General features: G+C 50.5%; 1 protein-coding gene and 1 non-coding gene across 3 annotated transcripts in view; both read right to left on the bottom strand.

The window, feature by feature from the left end:
• JDP2 (Jun dimerization protein 2) overlaps nucleotides 1-19,638 on the bottom strand; it is a 40,650-nt gene extending 21,012 nt beyond the window's left edge. The window contains exons 1-2 of one of the 2 annotated variants that reach the window (XM_059914696.1): nucleotides 19,458-19,638; nucleotides 9,799-10,022 (exon numbers count right to left, since the gene is read on the bottom strand). In XM_059914696.1, coding sequence (XP_059770679.1) covers nucleotides 9,799-10,022; nucleotides 19,458-19,638 — 405 coding nt within the window. Of the gene's footprint in view, nucleotides 1-9,798; nucleotides 10,023-19,050; nucleotides 19,163-19,457 lie in introns of those variants that run through there. The other variant, XM_059914697.1, reaches the window with a different exon arrangement.
• TRNAE-UUC (transfer RNA glutamic acid (anticodon UUC)) lies at nucleotides 7,186-7,257 on the bottom strand. Its single transcript has one exon. It is a non-coding gene; the product is annotated as a tRNA-Glu (tRNA).
• Nucleotides 19,639-20,475: the final 837 nt, after the last annotated feature.

The raw sequence follows: 20,475 nt of genomic DNA, 5'->3' as shown, positions 1-20,475 counted from the left end.
AGCCCGTGCGCCACAACTACCGAGCCTGTGCTCTAGAGCCCGTGAGCCACAACTACTGAGCCCATGCTCCACAACTACTGAAGCCCACATGCCTAGAGCCCGTGCTCCACAACAAGAGACACCACCGCAATGAGAAGCCTGTGCACCGCAACGAAGAGCAGCCCCCGCTCACCACAAGAGAAAGCCCATGCGCAACAACGAAGACCCAATGCAGCCAAAAATAAAATAAATAAATAAAATAAAATAAAATAAAATAAATTTAAAAAATGAGACCCTGGCAAGTTACTTAATCTCTCTGAGCCCTGGTTCCCTAACAACTAATGGTACTAAAAACACCTACCTCACAAGGTTTTTGAACAGATCAAAGCAGATGATCTCTACAAAAGCAGTTTTCAAACCACAAAGTGCACTGCTCACGTGATCCTTCTGTCCTGAAGGCAAACGTCCCCACTCCTTCAAAGCCCTGGGCTGGTTTATAAGGTACCACGTGCTTCAACCAATGGCTACAGATTAGAGCCACCAGCCCGCCCCACCCAGACCAACTGAACCAGAATCTCTGGGCTGAATGTCAGTATTTTTTAAACACTCTCCGGGGGATGCTAATGAGTAACCCAGATTACTCCATATTTCCTCCCGAGTTCCATACAAAACCCTGCCAGGCTGCTCCCATTGCTTCTGGATGGCCACTAGCAACAAAAGAGAAAGAGAAAAAAAATATCCCTAACCAGACCCTGACTTTTTCACTGCTGTTGGCCTAAAAGGGGGGTTTTAATCACCATAGCTACTAATTCTGGAGCACCGATACCTGCTGGGTGATTTACATACATTATCACTTTTAATCCTCCCTGTACCTGGGTGAGGTAGATATTATTCTTGCCCATTTTTACAATAGCTTTATTGAGATAAAATTCACACATACTGTACAGCTCACCCACTAAAAGTATACAAATTCAACAGCTTTGAGTATATTCACAAAGCTGTGCAACCATCACCACAATCAATTCTAGAACATTTTCATCACCCCCCCAAAGAAACTCCATACCCTTTAGCCATCACCCCTGACTTCTCCCATCTCCCCCAGCCCTAGGCACCAGGAAACTGGGTTTCCTTCTTGTCTCTATAGATTTGCCTATTCTGGACATTTCATATCAGTGGAATCATACAATATGTGGTCTTTTGTGACTGGCTTCTTTCTTTTTTTTGGCTGCGTTGGGTCTTCGTTGCTGCATGTGGGCTTTCTCTAGTTGTGGCGAGCAGGGGCTACTCTTCGTTGCGGGGCGCAGGCTTCTCATTGCGGTGGCTTCTCTTGTTGCGGAGCATGGGCTCTAGGCGTGCGGGCTTCAGTAGTTGTGGTGCGTGGGCTCAGTAGTTGTGGGTCACGGGCTCTAGAGCACTGGCTCAGCAGTTGTGGCGCACGGGCTTAGTTGCTCCATGGCATGTGGGATCTTCCCGGACCAGGGCTTGAACCCGTGTCCCCTGCATTGGCAGGTGTATTCTTAACCACTGCACCACCAGGGAAGTCCCATGACTGGCTTCTTTCACTTAATGTTTTCAAGGTTCATCCATGTTGTAGGATGTAATTTATTCCCTTTTACGGCCAAATAACATTCCATTGTATGGATATAGCAAGTTTTATTTATCCATTCATCAACTGAGGAACATTTGGGTTGTTTCCACTTTTGAGATATTATGAACATTCCTGTACAACTTTCTGTGTGGACATATGTTTTAATTTCTCTTGGTCATATATACCTAGGAGTGGAATTGCTGGGTCATATGGTAACGCTATGTTTAGCCTTTTGAGGAACTGCCAGATTGTTTTCCAAAGTGTCTGCACCATTTTACATTCCCAACAGCAGTCTATGAGGATTACAACTTCTCTACATCCTTACTAATACTTGTTATTATCTGTCCTTTTTATTATAGTTATCCTAGTGGATGTGAAGTGGTATCTCATCGTGGTTTTGATTTGCATTTCTTTGATAGCTAATGATGTTGAGCATCTTTTTATGTGCTTATACTTCTTTGGAGAAATGTGCATTGAGATACTTTGCCCATTTCTTAATTGGGCTATTTGTCTTTTTATTAGAGTTGTAATAGTTCTTTGTATATTCTAGATACAAGTCCTTCATCGGATCTATAATTTGCGAAAATTCTCATTCTGTGGATTGTCTTTTCACTTTTTGTCCTTTGAAGCACAACAGTTTTTAATTTTGATGATGTCCAATTTATTTTTTGATGCTTGTGCTTTTGGTGTCATATCTGATCCAAGGTCACAAGTATTTGTGGCTTTTTCTTCCAAGAGTTTTGCGGTTTTAGCTCTTACAGTAGGACTTTGATCCAACTTGAGCTAATTTTTGTATATGTTTGGAGTTAGGGAGGAAGCTGAAGCTCAAATGTCTAGTAACCTCTCCAGAGCCAGACTGTTCCGATCAGCAGTCCTGCCCGGCTGCATGGCTTCCAAAGAGCCACGGTGTACTGGTGGTGGTTCGTGGTAGAGGCAGGGAGAAGGGCCACGGAAGCAAGCCGTGCAGGAGCTTGTCACCCAAGACAGGCACAGACACTACTCAGTAAAGGGGGACCCTGCAGCCAAAAAGCAGAGCACAGTCAATGAGCCCCACAGTGGGCAGGACATGCGCAGGCTCACGGGGTCGCTAAACCCAGAGGTGGCCCATTGACCTCACTCCAGTTATCTCTGCAGCCTACCCGAATCTGCCCCAGTGTCCTTCTAGGTCTCCGAGCTCCAAGCTCAAGTGAAGTTGTCTTATGTCTTTTGGGCACAGTTGAAGGGAAAGAGATTTGGCTGGCTCCAGAGTTGTTCAGCCAGAGAAGGACCCGTGAGGGGACTCAGTTTCCCAACTCTGAGTCCATATTACCGGTGGGTCTGGAGACACCAACGTAAGATGACCAGCATTGATAGAAGAGGCCACTTCATAGGGCTGCTAAAAAAACTGAGGATTCATGAGAATCCAGCAACGCCCTTAACACCACAGGAAACAAGATAAGGGGTCACACAGGGCAGCTTAGTGGAAATCAGAGGGTTGAAGGGCCTTTTCATTCACAGTTTGTGATGGTAACTAAAACTGTGGCTGCATCTAAACTATCAATACATAAACAGTGAGGAACAGGAAGGTCTGCTTGCTTCCCTGAAACCCAGGTCATGGGTACAACACATTGGAAAGACAAGTGCTGTCAGAACTTGTAGTGTGATTCACTGCAAGTGGACTCAGTCCCTAGTAAAGGTGATTTACAGGTGTAATGCACTGTAGTCAAGGTTATCTTTACACACAGTAAACTTCTTCACGATGAAATTCCACGAGCATCAGTTTCTCCCTTTTGCAGATGAGGAAACTGTGCTCAAAAAGACCAGCTGACTTGTCCAAGGTCATACACAGAGTGGGAGATGGAGCTGGATTTTGAACCCAGAAGCTTGAATCCAAGCCTAGAGCTCTTCCCAGGTCCCAGAAGCAGCCTGTCTGGTTAGAAAGCCAAGCTGGTGCCCCACTCCCACGACACCTGGACACCTCCAAACACTCAGGTCACCCACCACATCCAAGGGCAAAATACCTGAAGCAAATGAAAGCCCAAGGAACAGTTTTTGAATCAATTATAAAAACTAACTTGCCTGATCCACACATATGAAAAGTAATCGCAATCATGTCTTACATTTGTTGTGTACCTTATTAAGTGCCAGGCATATGTGAAGCCCTTCTTTACCTGCATTAGTTCGCTTAATTATCACAGCAGCAGTAGAAGGTAGGTGCTATCATTATCCCCATCTTAAAACAGAGATCTAAGAAGGCAGCATGGACTCCTTGAACTTTTCAGAAGTGTCTGATTTCTGCTAAGAACATACAGAACCAGCCATGTCCCTACCACCACCTCTCCAAGGGACCCAGTGCTAGGACAACAGCGGGTGTGACCAACCTGTGATGTTAAATGAGAGATTTGGAACCCTTGTGAACGCTCAGGGTATGGTATCAAATAAGACTCAATACCACAGGGACCAAAGTTAAACACACGCATGGTTGCCTTTAGCTATCACTCGTTTGCCCTCAAATTACATGATTAAAGAAAAAAAAAAAGCTAACAGCTTTGGAAAATGTGCTAACAAAGTGACGGAACTAAAGTGGAAATTTAGAATTTCAAAGATGAGTTGGGAGACTCTATTCCAAGAAGGGACAGATTGGATCTCTCTGCCAAGCAAGTATGAGACAGAAAAAGCGTCTGAGTCAGAGGGAAGAAGGTCAATGCTATTCCAAAGAGCCACAAATTAAAAACCAATTATGCAAGGCTTGCTAAAAAAATGTCAGTGGGCTGCCTTTATGTTTTAAATCACTAAAAACATAAGCATGCTTATGCCAACATTTACCCAGCACATCAGCTGGTTTGGGGAAACTTTTTATGCTCAGGCTAAACATGGATGAACATTTTGGTCTTTTTGGTGAGCAAACTCCTAGGGTGAGCACACCTTCCAAGACCACACTGTAGTTCATGGATTCAAAGTCCCACTTCTTCCAAAGGTGAAAGCCTTCTAAATGTTCTCTAGGGCCCCTGGAGAAGTTGGGAGATGACCAATGTGAAATCCACAAACAGCTAAGTCTCCTCTCCTGTTCTCAAGAGGATGAGGACAAGGATCTAGTCGCCACATGCAGGACGTGCTGCAGAGACAGTCCACGATGGAATGCACACACTGATTCCTCAAGGGGACACCCTCAGAAGGCTCCCTGATAGGGATCAGAAGAGCACAAGAAGTACAAACAGATAAAGTCAGGTTCCCAAATGTAGCCAAGTACTCTCTGGGCCACCTAAATACACAGATTCCCTGGACTCTGCCCTCAGAGATTCTGAGTCCATGGGCCCAAGGTTGGGTCTGGAAATCTGGATTCATAAGAAGTTTTCCAAGTGGTTTTGATGATCAACCAATTTTGGGAATGGTTGGTTTGATTTTCATTGTGTCCTCTTGTCTTTGGCCTGAAGTCGCTTATGTTCACAAATAGAAAAAGAAATGGACAAATGCTTGGAGGTGAGAATTGGGAGATATAGAAACCAAGGGATGGAAAGTTTAAGTGACTTGCCAAGTTGATACAGCTAATTAATGTTCAAACCAACAAGCCTGTGTTAAACAGTCTACAGGCCAGGCACTGTCCACCGACTGGTGGAAGTAAAAAGGAATGGAAGATGTAGTCCCCATCCTTGGGACCTATACACAGGACACAAACTCAAAAGCCAGCTGGTGACATAGGCATTGTGAAGCGGGCTGGGAAAGGCAACAGGAGGCGGTGGGGACTGCAGAGAAATGAGGACTACACGCCAATACAGTGAGCTCAGCTCCAGCTTCTCATTGCATGTAAGGGTGTGGGTCTAGGGTGCCCAGATATTCTGGGTTTTTTAAAGAAGTCAAAAAGTCCACATTTCCTGGCTTTTAAATATAGCAACTCATTCAAAAAAAAAAAAAAAAAAAAAACCCACACTGTGAGGGCCGAACAAGATTCATCTGTAGGCTGACTCCTGCCCATGGAATGACAGTTTGCAATCTCTTTCTTAAAAGGTCATCCAGACTAACCTCCCTTGAACCTGAGTCCCCTCTAAAGCACTGCAGAGTGACACAGAGGGTGAGGGGTCCCATCCAGCAGGTTGTTAAGTCATTGCTTGCTCTGTGTGTGTGTATGTGTGCTTGCGCGCGCACGTGCACACACACAAGGGCGGGGCTTCTGGCCTCCCTCCACCACTACTGGAAATGCACTCCAGGCCCAGAGGCAGGGCATGGCCACTGCAACCACTGCAGCCCACTCGGAGATGAGCCACCCAGGAAGGGCCGAGATCTCCAGGACAACAGAGAGTGCTTGGTGGAGGACTCCAGCTTAAGGGGCTGCAGAACAAAAAGTGGAGGAAGGAAGGAAAGCTCTGGAGAAAGCCAGAGAGCAAAGCTGTCTTGAAAAGGAGTATTGGAAAGGAAAGAAGAACAAAGAGAAAGAGAGAAGCATCGGCTCTAAAAATCCCATAAGCCACAATATAACATGTCCAGATTCCCTAGCCAACCCTCACAACGAGCAGTCTGGCCACTTCCCATCCACTTGGTTTCCTTAGCTTTTCTTCACGATACTGACCACTACCTGGCCTTTTATACTGTATATGAATTTGCTTATTTTTGGATATCCCCACTCCAATACATAGTCCAAGAGAAGGTGGACTTTGTCTACTTTGCTAATGGTTCAGCTCCCAGTGTCTGGCCCGGTGCTTGGCACATGGTAGGTGCTTAGCATGTATCTGTTGGACAAATGGGACTGCGGGGAAGCACTTGGCACCAAAATAGTTTAACGTGATGTGACAACCCTATAATATTGGGTTGGCCAAAAAGTTTGTTCGGGTTTTTCGTACCATCTCATGGAAAATCCCGAACGAACTTTTTGGCCAACCCAATAAAAACATCAGCACAAAGCATTTTATCATTTACAAAACCCGTCCTTTAACTTAATTCCTCTGATTTTCTTTTACCCAACTGCTTCATGTATTTGGACATGGCCCGAGAGGCTGCTGGCCTCTATAAGGCGGACAGCCCAAGAGCCAGCTGGGACAGAGCTGCCTGCCCAGTGGCTCGGCCCGTCCTCTCTCCGGGGGCCTGGGAGATGATATGGCTGCAGAACTGCCGGGCTCAGCGTTAATCTGGGCGTGTCATCAAAATGATGGAGGATTCTGGGGCCAGGTTCATCCTGCTTCCCCAGCCCGATAGAGTACTGATTAGAGGCCTGGAAGTCTGGCAGAGAGCACAGGAGGCAGCATAGCATAAGGTTAAAGCTTTGGCTGAAAAGTCAGACTGCCTGGCCTCATTTCGCAGCTGCGTGACCCTGGATGTCCCCAAGACTTGTTGACTGCACCCACAATGCGGGCATAACAATAACAACAGTAATAATAATGACCTCAAAAGGGTTCTCATGCGAGTTCAACAAGATGCTTCACAGAGAGCACCCAGCACTGTGCCTGGTGCACACCACTATCACAGCAGCAGCGTCTGGCCCATGCAGGGCCCAGCTCTGCCACCTTCCAGCCGTGCGACCCTGAGTGACTTGACCTCCTCCTCCCTGGACCTCAAATTCCTCTTCTTTATTTTTTTATTTATTTTTCAATTTCTAAAATGTTATTATTATTTTTTTTGGCCGTGCCGCGCGGCTTGCGGGATCTCAGTTCCCTGACCAGGGATTGAACCTGGGCCACAGCAGTGAAAGCGCTGAGTCCTAACCACTGGACCACCAGGGAATTCCCAAATTCCTCTTCTTTAAAATGGGGAGAACCAGATCACCAGGATCAGGTAAGGAATAAACAAGACTCCACATGTTACGCCCTTAGCACAGGGCCTGCTACATATTAAACGCTTAATGAATGTGAGCTCGTATCTTATTATTATTCAAGAAAGTTTCACTAGTCCAAAATGCCAGTATGAAAATCCACCACAGGCAGTGTGCCTATGCAAATAAATCTTCGAGACATAAGGTTCTCCAGCTGCAAGTTTCTCTCCCAACCCCCTTTATCTTTCAGTTGCTCTCAGAATGAACCCCCCACCCATCTTGGGTCTGACCTAGAACATCGGAGGTCGGTTCCCAGTGCAGGGCTGACCTTACTCCACGCCAGCACCCGCTACACTGCAGTCTGACAGCGAGGGAGGGGACATGCAAATATGCCCTAAAAATGGCTTGTTATTTTCACAGCCTGGATGGTGTGTGTTTGTGGGTGCCTGGGAGGACAGCACGTCACTGTCAGGTACAGGGCATATGTCACCAATTTGGGGGAGGCTGTGAAATGTAAAAATACCCAATCCAAATAAAGGCCTTTTCAAAAAAAAAAGAAAGAAAGAAAGAAAGAAAGCTCCTCCAGCGCCTTTTGCGGAGGGGAGAGGTGGTAACTCAGCCCCTGCCACCAGGCAGATCCCAGAGACCAAGGCACCCGGCTCCTCATCAACCCCACAGCCTCAGTACCCCTGCTCAGCTACTGGTTTTAAATGGTTTTAAATACTATGGAATGACCCAGAAATGAATGCTTTCAAGTTCTGGGCCTGGGAAGGCAAAATAGCACAAGACCAAAGATAAGGGCTCTCCACAAAGAACACAGAGCACTAACTAAGCCAGGAAGTGCTATCCACAGCACACTCATTGACAAAATCAATTCAGAAAAATATAATTACCGTCAACTCTCATCTTGTAATCAACCGTCTTTAGTGGGCATCTACAGGGCACCTAATCCAGGTATCTCCAGCACAAATGTCTACAGTAGGGGCCACGCGGTCCAGGGTAAATAAAGGCAGCCGGTGGCAACAAAAGCAAAACTGACAGCGTAAGCAAAATAAGCAAAATCGAGAGTAACAGGGAGGCGCCGGGGCCCGTGGGAGACTGGAGAGAGCAAAGAAGTGAAGCGGGTCCCCCGCTCCTGGCAGCTGTGGCCGTGCCAGAACAGGGCACGGTGTGGCCAGATCTTCCCACTTTGTAATCAAAGATTAAAATCCAAATTTTCAAGTGAAATGTTGGTTCCAGCTTCTTTTAAAACACTGCTCAGGCCAAACAAAACACACCTGAGAGCCACATCCGGCCCGCCCCCGCCCCCCCACCGGCCGAGCTCCCCAGCAGCCCTTCTGTGCAATTTTTATGGTACTTCTGGGGAGAGGGAGGGCAGAGCAGGAATGGCATTAAAATACCCAACTCCCCCCTGCCGGTACCCAGACACCTTTCTCCACTAAGAGTCCCCCTTTCTGGGACGTCCAGCCCTGTGAGCTCCATCCTACAGGATGAGCCCCCATCCGGGCGCACCTCTGTCTGTGAATGCTCCCTCCCCGCAGGGCGGCCCAGCACCTGACGCTCAGCTGCCTCCCCCGAGGCCTCTGGCCCAGCTGCCTCTCCAGCTCCCACCACCGGCTCCTTCTCCCTTCCAGGCGGGCAGCTGCTCTGTCCGGCCTCTGAAGAAGTGGCTGTGCTGGGGACCTCACTGGGGCAGGCCTTTGGACAAATCGCCAGCCCCGGGGAAGTGACCGGGGGCGTGCCCAGCACTGATGCTCACCCACGCTGGGGACTTCTGCTTCTCCCCGGTCCCCAGGGAAAAGCTACTCTTCTACAAGTAAGGCTCATGAGCACTGCAGCTCCAAGGGACCCGAGGAGGGCGTGCTCCACGTGTGCGTCCTCTGCAAACATCAGCTAAGGCAGATGATACCGGGCGACCGAGGCCAAGTCCAGCTCTGGCAGCAGCTTGGGAAGGGAGCCTGCACCACCCCTCCTCCAAGTTCCTACTTTCAGCTCCAGCCTGGGGCCAAGAGCAATAGAGACAATGATGTGACGAATGATAACAATTTTTAAAGCTAACCCAATATTGGCATTGCCTTATGTACTTTTCAAAGCATGTGCACATTCCCATTATCTCCCCTGACCCCACCCCCAGCACCCCAGAGAGATGGCCAAATGTTATTATTCAATACTTTTATTATTAATCACTCTTCCCTTGCCCCTCAAAGAACCAGAGACAGGTTCGGCATCCTGCCCTAGCCCAGTGCTTCTCAAAGGCTAACATGGCGGTGAAATCCCCAGGGGAGCTTGTTAAAACACAGATTCGGATCCAGACCATCTGGGGTGGGGCCTGAGATTCTGCACTTCTAACAACCTCAGGATGTTACTGACATGGATGCTACTGGTCCTCAGACCCCATGTTAAACAGCAAGGCTTAGGTCACACGGTGAGTTTAGGGCTAGACCTAGGACACTGATCCAGGCGTCCTACCCTCCCCCCAGGATCCTGCCCTGGGGGAACAAGGCTTGCTCACCTCACTCTTCACGGGTTGGGGCCTCTTGCCCAGTTTCACCTCCAGGAAGTGCAAAGGGGCAATCATGGCCCCAATGTTGCGGATGTCGGCGTATTTCAGCTCCTCTGCAGTCAGAGCCGAGCTGGGGAGTCCGGTCAGGGGGCCGAGCCCTGGCAGAGAGCCCGCAGTCATGGAAGGGTCTGGGATCTGCCCAGGCATCATAGCAGGAGGAACGGCAGTCCAGCCTGGAGTGGACAGGAGAAGAGCAGGACAGCCACGGTCAGCCGGGTGAGAGGTTCCATGAGGGGTTTAAGTCCTTGTGTCTTACCAGGACCCCACCCTTTCTTTCACCAATGTCCCCCTAAACCCCTTCCCCACCTTAAGTTGCTCTTCCTGCCCTTAAGTCCATTCTGTTATTGAGGGAAACTTGATCAGTTAATTCACACCAAGGTTATTGTTGGCACTTAGGCAATGCTTAACCCAATCATAGGCCACATTGATTCAGCATTTGCTACGGGCTGGGCACTGCGGTAATCCTTCCATCAGTCCCATAAGACTGGGTCAGAGGCCATGACATGGAGGAAGAAGCCAAGGCTTAGAAGGAGAACTCACTCCAGATTGTACACAGTTAAAACCGGAGGAGCTGGATTTAGACTGCAACACGCTGCCTCCGAAGAGAATGGATCAGAATGAAGGCATCTCAAGCACCTTTGCACCTGTTTAAGAGGGAGCTATTTCGGGGCTGTCATGGTGCTTCCCCTCAAATCACACATCCCATTCTGCATACTTGTTAAGACACCCTGAATACGAGATGAAGCAGATCTAAGTTAACAGTGAATGTGTGTGTGAGTGTGTGCATCTGGCATCTATGAGGAAGAGACTGAGGCACAGGAGATGGAATTAATTAGCATGTGCTTCCCCAGTGGAGCCCAGTATGAGAAAAGTCCTCCACGGGCTCTTCACTTTCAAAGCAAACACATATTCCAGCTCCACCAGACCCAGAAGGTTTGCAAAGGAAGACAGATTCAGGCATGAAAGAAAGACATAAATTAGACAGGTCAACACTAAGGGAATTCTTTTTCCTTCTTTTCACTGGGGGAAGCTCATGGGTAAGAAACTATCCCTTCAAGGCACAGATGGCAGGGAAGAAAGCTTGTCTGTTAATAAAGCCAGACTTTCTGGCCACTTACAGGGCTCCTACCTATCCATCCATCCATCCATCCATCCATCCATCCTATTGTCAACCACCTACTATGAGCCAAGAGGCACTGAGAACACTAGAGAGGTCAGTTGTACACAGTCTTGGCTTCCAAACAGCCTTGTAAGTAGAATTTCAGTACAAAACTGCCTCTGGATTCTAGCCCTAAGAAAAAAAAATCATTTCTCGGGCTTCCCTGGTGGCGCAGTGGTTAAGAATCCACCTGCCAATGCAGGAGACACAAGTTCGAGCCCTGGTCCGGGAAGATCCCACATGCTGCGGAGCAGCTAAGCCCGTGACCCACAACTACTGAGTTCACGTGCTGCAGCTACTGAAGCCTGTGAGCCTAGAGCCTGTGCTCCACAACAAGAGAAGCCACCACAGTGAGAAGCACGTGCACTGCAATGAAGAGTAGCCCCTGCTCGCCGCAAATAGAGAAAGCCCGCGTGCGGCAACGAAGACCCAACGCAGCCAAAAATTTAAAAAAAAAATCATTTCTCCCCCTTCCCGCCTCTCTGCACAGGGCTATAAAATTAAAACTTCATCTGTCTTGGAAATCCTGGGGGAGAAGCTTTGACCTATCTTTCTATCTCCACTCTCTCTTCCCATAGAGAGGGGTGTATTCGGCAAGACAGGGAAGATGTGATGTCTGTCAGACCACTTTCAGTGAGAAAGTCACTCCGTCCACCCTCTGGAGCCAGGCCTGCAACGCAGAGAGGGCTGCAGCTGCCACGCCAGGAGCATGGTGGATGAGCTACATGTCTCTCCGGAACTCCTCCAGGGAGAATAAGAAAGGGGCTCACTCCTCTGTGGCAAAATGATGCCTGGACCCAGCCATGTGGATATTTGGCAGGCGGTGGCGGGAGGGGCGGAGGGGGGTGATTTCAGGCTACCTGAGCCAAACTGACAAAGGAAACTCATATCTCTTCCTCAGAAGAGGGAAAAAAACCTACAAAACTCCCCCTTCTAGACCTGAACTGATGCTACAAGGAGTCAGCAACCCCAGGAAGGATGTTTAACAGAGCAAGGCAAAATGGACAGGAGATGGGAAGCTTGAAAATGTCCTATGCCTGGTGTTTCAGCTGGACACAAACCCCTACCAGGGGAGAGAGGCACCACACCTCAGGTATGGAGCAAAGCAAAAATATAGTGCAAAATCCCCTCCTTGGTCAGAAGCCCCAGAACCTCCCGATACTGTAAGGACCCATTCATGTGTGGCAAAATGTGCCATGTGGCCACTTAGCGAGTGGAGGGGCGATTTCAAGGGGTGAGTAATGCAACATTTCTGGCGCAGAAAGGATAATCAACAAATACTTGTCAAATGAATGAATGAATGAATGAACGAAGAAACGAATGATAAATTCATGGCAGAGCAAAATTCAGTGAGTAGGGTAAGGATCTGTCTCTGGAAGTTTATATGCTCGTTATCCACCTCCAGATTATTCGTTCCCACGGTAGACCCCAAGAAAAATCCTCCAGAGGCTTCTGTATGTTTCCCCGCCAGAGCCATCTCAGGAGATGGAAGCCAGACCCCACTCTGTTCCGGGAATGATAGGCTCGGCTTGCAGCTTCTGTTTATTTTCATACAGAAGGTATAAATGAGATACTAACAAATGATCCCAAAATATAATGAATTCTCTGCTACTGTGAGAACCCCCCTCCCAGAGGGAGCACCCACTGGGAGCTGCAGCCCCATGAATTCTTACCATTCCTGCTCCCCTGTGAACCTGCCCCAGTGACAAGCCTCACCCAGGGAATTAGGCACCAGGTTTTCCTTTGCAGAAGCAAAAAGTCCCCCTCTCCTGCCTTTCCTCTCAAGCGTGCCCCTAACTGCTCAGATACAAACCACAAAGTCCTTAACACATGCCATTCCTAGGAGACAACCACAACAGCTGACATTCACCAGCGAGAAGTCATCCTAAAGGGCTCCGGGGGTGGGGGGCAGAAGATGGAGGCACTAGAGCAGCTGCCTTTCATAATCGGATCCCCATTAACTGGAAAGAGCTGACTGATGAGCCAAGGCTGAAAGGCAACTTGGGTGATTTGAAAAATAAAACAATTTGATGTGATTTAGGGATCTATAAAACGCGGTGGGCGGGGGGGGGGGGGGGGGCAGGTGGCAGGGAACCAATAACAGCCAGGAGGAATTTACCCACTTCAAGGAAGACAGAGGAAAGATGACAAGAGGTGAAATCATCTCCCATACTGGTTGTTCCATACAGAAACAATTTAGTGGGAGAAGGAGAAGTACACACTAAAAGTTTTAAGGGAAGAACCCAGAGTTTCTTCCCTCTGGGGCCCAGAAGTCCATAAGGAAGATAAACACCTTCCATGTCTCCATTAGTAACTGGGATGCATAAATAAAGAGCAAACGCTGTACACTGGCAGAAGACCCATATTGGCAAATAGCGCCTGTGCTTCAAAAGACAGGCCTAGACTCCAAAAAGACTTTGGCACCCCAATGTTCACTGCAGCACTATTTACCATAGCCAGGTCATGGAAGCAACCTAAATGCCCACAACAGACAAATGGATAGAGAAGATGTGGTACATATATACAATGGACTATTACTCAGCCATAAAAAGGAATGAAATTGGGTCATTTGTAGAGATGTGGATGGACCTAGAGACTGTCATACAGAGTGAAGGAAGTCAGAAAGAGAAAAACAAATATCGTATATTAACGCATATATGTGGAATCTAGAAAAATGGTACAGGTAAACCGGTTTGCAAAGCAGAAACAGAGACACAGATGTAGAGAACAAACGAATGGACACCAAGGGGGGAGAGCGGGGAGGGGGGTGGTGGTGGGATGATTTGGGAGATTGGGATTGACATATATATACTAATATGTATATAATAGATAGCTAATAAGAACCTGCTGTATAAAAATATAAAAATAAATTAAAATAAATAAATAAATAAATATAAATAATAAATTCAAAAAAAAGACTTTGGCAATTCAGGACACTGACCAGGAACAACTTGGAAAATAGCCACTGAAGAAAAACTGGGTAATGCACAGATCAAAGATGAGACTGACAAGCAAGGCATGAGTAAGACAGAAAGCATTCTGGAGGTCACAGTGGACCCTAAGCTGCTGTTGAGTCTAAGATTTGGGGTGGTTTGATGCAGCTTCCTGAGAGGCAGCTTGAAAGAAACAGGGACCAGGTGGATCCAAGGGAAAAGAACCTAAAGAAAAAATCTGATATCTTTATCTCTCTATCCTGACTTCCTCAGGGACTTGTAGGCACACGATTTGGGATGTTGCCTTGTACAAGTAGAAAAAAAGTCACAAAACACTTCAAGTCCAGAAAATGGGCCCTATTGGGAGATATTAAGATGAAGTCATTTCAGCCAAAAGAATGAAGAGATAACTTAAAAACTTAAGTTTTTCCCTCTTATTTTCTTCTCCTGTTTACTGTATGTAAATCTGTAAGATATTATCATATTCTTTAATGGGAGTATCTATAAATAAACAATAGTCTTGCTTTGATGTGTCAAAATTGTAAAAGGCTACTCGTATTAGAAAGTGCCCAGTAATTGGCATCTTCATCTAGAATGGCAAAGGTAGATTTTTTTTTTTAAAGACAGATCAAGAGAAAGTTAGGATCTGCATCATGAACTTTCTGTCCATAGGAAAAAAAGATTAAGGAAGGCTCTAAAATCCCTGGGTCTCTCTGAGAAGGTTTGCTCCCCTCCAGGCAAACAGCTGGCCTGGACTGGCATCAGGAGCCAGGAATCGGTGTGCAAATGAGTGCAGATAGGCTAAGGCTGCAAGGCTTGGTGCTAAAAGAAAGCGGAGGTGAGTGAGGGCAGGTCAAGGAGCAAGGGAATTCATAGGGTCAGGCCCCAGGAGCACTAGTGGTGTTGGAAGTCAAGAGCAAGTAACTGGCAACTGAAATCAACCGGTGGGAGGTCTTGGGAGCTGGAGCCTGGGAAGATTCCCAGGAGGAAGATGTGGAGGGCAGAAGTCCATGGCAGGGGCTGGGGGACAGAGAGGGCAGAAAGGTGTCAGACCAGTCATCACAGAGCATAGTACTAACCATCATGAATCTTGGAGAATTAAACACCAAATCTGTTCCTGGAGCTAAGGAATCACCTGGGATGACCTCTCTCCTGGAATCTGAAATGATGCAGGTCAACCAGCTTCCAAAAGACAAGGAGATCCAGGAGGCAGGGAGCGAAAGGATGGTGAAAGCTCCAAGATGGAGAAAAGGGCAAGCAGGGAAAGACCATCTCCGATGGCTGGCTCAGCTCTGCAGGCAGAACAGTGAGGCAGGTTAAAGTGGAAACTCCGGAGCCAGATCATCTGAGTGTGAATCCTAGCTCTGCCCCTACTAGCTGTGTGACCTTGGGCAAGTTCCCGAGACTCTCTGTGCCTCACTTTCCTCAGCTGCAAAATGGGACTAATAACATTATTTGCCCTGTAAGTCTGAGAAGATTAAATTCGTTAATACTTGGAAAGCACCTGGAACAGCACCTGCACTTGGTGAGTGTGAAGTCAGTGTAGCTTCAAGGGCCTTCCTTCCTGGAGCAACACCAGTGCTTGATGACCCCTCAAGGTCCCTTCTGCACAGTTCCCAGTTCCCACCTAACACCGATTTCCCGTTCCTATGGCCACGAGGAGGATACCCGGAGGATTCTCTGGGGATCCAGCCCAGAGCATTCTCTGCTCTCCCACTTTCCAACTCTAAATCTCAAGGAGGCAGGACCATCCTGCAACCAGGCAGTTATTGCAGAATAGAAACAACAGGTGGCAGATCAGGGCTGGGTACAAAGGTGCGGAAATGAGACCCAGCACATGCCCTCTGCCTCAGTTTCTCCTAAGTGCTCCTCCATCTCACAGGCCAGAACACAACTGCATAGATCACTGGCAACAGGGCACTCCCAGCTGGCTGGGTTTCCACGCCCGCCTCCAGAAGCAGAGCGCCAGCATCTCCTGTGTCCTTCAATCCACTGCAACCCTGCACTGCTTAGAAGGAGTCACTCCTCAGATCTTCATAAGAGAATGCGAGGTGGTGGGTGTCAGGAGAAGCCACCGACACAGCCTGATCCCTGCATAGCCATCCCAGCCATAGAAGAAACTGGAACCTCTCCCCAAGAAAGGTTCTTCCCTGGAGACCAGGAAAATGCTTTTGACAAGCCCTGCCTGTAAACACAGCTTTCTCCCCTGCCTAATGTAGGTGCTCAATAAAAACACAGTAAGTCATTTCTGCCAGGATCCTTATCCCGAGCAGCGAGAATAAGCTGGGAAAGAACTGCCAGTGGGCCAGACTTCTAGACTCTCTTCCCACCTCACCCCATCTCTGTTCCTTGGTGCCAGGAGTTCACAGCATCATACATAATACAGACACACACACAGAATGTGACCGATCCTTTGGCCATTTTTAAAAAATATGCCATTGACCAGTTAAAGCTTTGGAAATGGAGCTCCACAAATGGAATCCCAAGGGCTGCAGCAAGAAAACAGACGGAAAAAAACCCAGAACGGTGGGCTCTGGCCGGGCCTCCCGCAGCGATGAGTGTAAAGAAGCACAGGCTGAAAATTCCAACCGGGGGTCGCTAACGCGTTTGTCTCTGCTGAGCTTTGGGAGGCCAAACCATACACACGCACAAGAGCAAGCGCGCGCACACACGTATGTGCACGCACACACAGGCACACGGAGCTTGGCAGCCCGTAAGTTCCAGAGCTGGTAACACAAGCCACAGAACCGACTGCCAAGACAAGCAACAGAATGAGCCAGGCCCAGTTTCATTGGCCACCATACACTGCATATGGCCCAGGACGCAGCCAAAACAGCGTTCTCACCCTCCTCAAAGGCATAGGAGACCCTCTGTTTTCAAACACACCTCCACAGAGCCTTAATTAAAGGAAAATGGAAAAATAATGTGCCCGCTGCTCTCCCCCTGCCTATATAGGTATGCACACACACATACCCATATACACTCACTCTATTTTTCTCTTCCTCCCATTTCGGTTTCTAACATAATTCATTCACATGGAAAAAAAGCAAACTGCATCCTGCAGCAGAAAAGCAGAAAAGAATGTAGCTTGCCCTCAGCCCTGGCTCTGATCGCTCAAGTTGAGCTGGGGCTGAATGAATACAGAGCAGGCCAACCTAGAGTCTGCACTGGCCCCTTTCTTCCAGAACAGAGCTGGAAACAGAGACACTTGTGCGAGGGATGGTCGCAACACCAGCAGCCCCACGACAAACAAGGCCTGGAGAGCCTAGCCCTTCTCAGCCTTCTGCCGAGTTTTCTGCAGGTTGGAAAAGATGCCCACACATCCTGCAAACAGGTTGGGGAGGCAACGACAGACGCTGGTGGCTGCAAAAACCAGGCGGCGAGTGAGGGAGAGATCCTTGTCCAGATTCTTCCTTAGGGGACACTGTTACCAGTTATCAACACATCTCCTTGGAGGTGGCTGCAGCCCACCCAGGAGAAAAGTCAGAAGCCTCCACATCCATGCCTTCCAGCTGCCCTTCAGATCTCACAGCGCCCAGCTCTTCAGGAAAATTCTGGAGCTGCCTGCAACTCTGAACCAAAGCCAAAGTAGAAGGGGAACAGAAGAGTCTTTGAGAAATCCGTCCTCCCTGTTTTAAACAAGGCAAAACCTTAACCAGCCAGAGGCACGAGAATAGATCTTGCTTCTCTTCCGCGGTCGTCAGGTTTATATAAAATCAGAGCCATGCTCACACCTGATACCTAGTTAAACTCTCCCCTAGAAACCTGCAACGGAAGATAAGGCGTCCATCCAAACTGCAGCCAGATTGGCTGGAAAGATGAAAACAGTGGGAGGTGTTTTAAAAAACCCTCAGGGAAGGGAGGTTGGGGGGAAGGGAGATAACATGTGAACACAGTTCACTGCAAGGCCTTAAAGGACAAGCAGGCACCCAAGCATGGTTCAAAGCTTCAGTTTCTCACAGTTCCTCAAACTAAGACCCTGAGGAGTCCACGAAGATTTGAACCTGGGAACACACACCCACACAGCCTGCAAGCCCTTTTTAGAGAGGCAGACCTGAGCCCAGCCGCCCTGAGCACATGTGGTCAGGCCACAGCCCAATGCCCTGGATACGCGGGGAGGTGGGGGGGAGAGGCCCAGTGCAAGGGTCAGGCAATTCTGCTACGGGAGCTGACCCGAGGGGTCAGTTGAGCTCTTTAACCAGCCTCTCCATCTCCAGCCGCAGGGATGGCCCATCCATCCCTGCAGAGGTGCGGAGGCCTCCCAGTCCCCCCTACGCCACCACTGACCCAGGCAAAACCTGGGTCTGCAACCGCAGGGTCAGGGGTCCACAGCCGCTCAGGCTCCTTTTGGTGGTGGCGGGGGGGGGGCGGGCAGAAGACAGCTGTCTGAACTGGGCTGGGCCGGAGAGGAGGGGCTGGTTACCTAAAGGAGCCGGCTGGCCTCCTTATGTAACCTGGCTTGGGAGCTGGGGGAGACCAAAGGGGACCCGGCCACCCCGAGACCCCCTCCCAGAGGGGGAATGGCCCTGAGAGAAGCCCTCTTCATTGTATGGAGAGCCCCAGCCCTTCTCAGTGCCTTCCTCCAGGTCCTCAGGGGGCCGTGCTTCCTCCCTGCGACGGGGGTGGGGCGGGCGCGACTTGCCAGCAGGTCCCTGCCATCCCTCCACCACCAGCACCCTGCACTTCCCTGGCCTTTCACCCTCCATCTCCACCCCGCGGCTCGTCTCCCCAGGCAGTTTTCTCCCCCACTCACCCGCCTCCCCCGCCGCGCAAGGAGAGCACCTCCCTGCAAACGGACGGGGGAGGAGAGCACGGGAGGGAAACGGAGAGAGCGCCTCGGCTGCCCCGGGAGCGGACGGAGCCTCCCGTCCCAGGGTGGGAACCAAAGGGAAGCCACCGGCTCGCGGACCCTTGGCGGGAGGGGCCCGGACTGCAGCGTCCCCCTCCGGGGCAGCGCGGGGTCCCGGGGCTGCGGGAGCCTCCCCGCGGGGCTCGGGTTTCGGGGCCCGGCGCTCTCCGCCCGCGCGGGGGAGGCAGTCCCAGGTGCCCGCGGCCCGCGCGCCCCACCCAGCCCGGCCCGGCGCCCCCAGCGCGCGCCCTCGCACCCACCGAGCAGAAGCCGCGGGCGGAGGCGGCGCCCCCGAGACCGGGACCCGGCTGCAGGCGCCGTGCCCGCTCAGCGCCGCTGCCGCCCGGCCGCGGAGCTCCGCCCGGTGCCCAGGCCCGTCCCGGCCCGGGAGCCGCCGCGGCGCCAGCCCCGCCGCCGCTGCAGCGTCCGCCGCAGCCAGCGCCCCCCCGTCGCGGCCGCCGAGCGTCCCTCCCGCAGGCTGTGGCGGGCGGCGGGACGGGTTGCATCAGCCCCGGCTATATAGCGGCCCCTGGGCGGCGGGGAGGGGTCGGGAATGCGGAACCGGCCGAGCTGCCAGCTCCAGACGTCAGAGGGGGACGGAGAGGAAGGGAAGGAGGGGACAGGGGAGGAGGGGGGGGTGTGGATCCGGCGCTTCACACCCACTGACCTTCACCTCCCCCGCCGCATTTCGCGCCCTCCTCCCGCGGCTCCTCGCGGTCCGCTCCCCGCGGGGGCGGCCCCGGCCCCGCAGCAGCGGCCCTGACTCCATCGCGGCCCCCGGCTCTCCCAGCCGGCGGTGCAGGAGCGCGCGAGGAAGCAGGACGCGGCGGGCGGTTATGTAAGAGCATCCCCAGCGCACAGCCGCCCGGCTTCCACCCCGAGACACAGCTCGGGCCGAGAGCAATGAGAAGGTGGCGGCCGGACAAGTCAAAAGGCCCTGGAAGCAGACGTAGCCTGTGTTGAACCATCTTCCTCAGTCCTTAGCTCTTTTTTCCCAAACCGAGAGAGAGAGAGAGAGAGAGAGAGAGAGGATTTCAACACATTTTCATCCTTGGACACTTCAGCACTGAGTGAGGAAATGATCTCGCAAGCCTGTTTCGTTTTTCTGGGCAGAAGGATGGGCAGAGGATCAAGGCGTTTGGGTGCCTCTCCCCCCGCCTACTAGCCCACCTGGCCACCACAGCTGCCCTTAAGCCCTGGGGTGGTTCACTGCAAGAGACCTGCCCTCCTTGGACGGCAGCCTGAGCCCCCCACCCCTTTCCCTTTCCCCGTGGCTTGCACAGTTTGACCCCTGGGCTTTTTATCACACTCCAGCAGGCTTCTCCTTTCCGCTCACGGACGCGCGGGCGGACACCCGTGTGAGTAGCCGCCGCCCTCAGCCCACCCCGAATGGCCTTCTTTCCCTTTACAACTTCCATTGCCAACTGAACTCCTACCTTTCATCCTCCTAAGCGTGGCAGATGGTTAAGGGTGACTCCAGAGGAAATGCGTCCTCCACGGTGCCTTCAGTATGTAAAGGCACAGAGACACCGAGCCCTCAAGCACACATGTGGCACCTGAGACCTTGGCATTCTGGTTTGCATCTCCTTCCTGCAGACCCCCTGGTTGCTCAGCCAACCCCCTGCCTTTCTGCCTCAGCCAGGGAGGAGTGACAGTGTTTATATTCAGTGACCTTCAGCCTCCTT

The sequence above is a fragment of the Balaenoptera ricei genome, chromosome 2 (genome assembly GCF_028023285.1).
Source record: "Balaenoptera ricei isolate mBalRic1 chromosome 2, mBalRic1.hap2, whole genome shotgun sequence".
NCBI classification, from domain to species: Eukaryota; Metazoa; Chordata; class Mammalia; order Artiodactyla; family Balaenopteridae; genus Balaenoptera; species Balaenoptera ricei.
The sequence above is the reverse complement of the archived record's forward strand: the minus strand, read 5'-3'. Positions and strand labels throughout refer to the sequence as shown.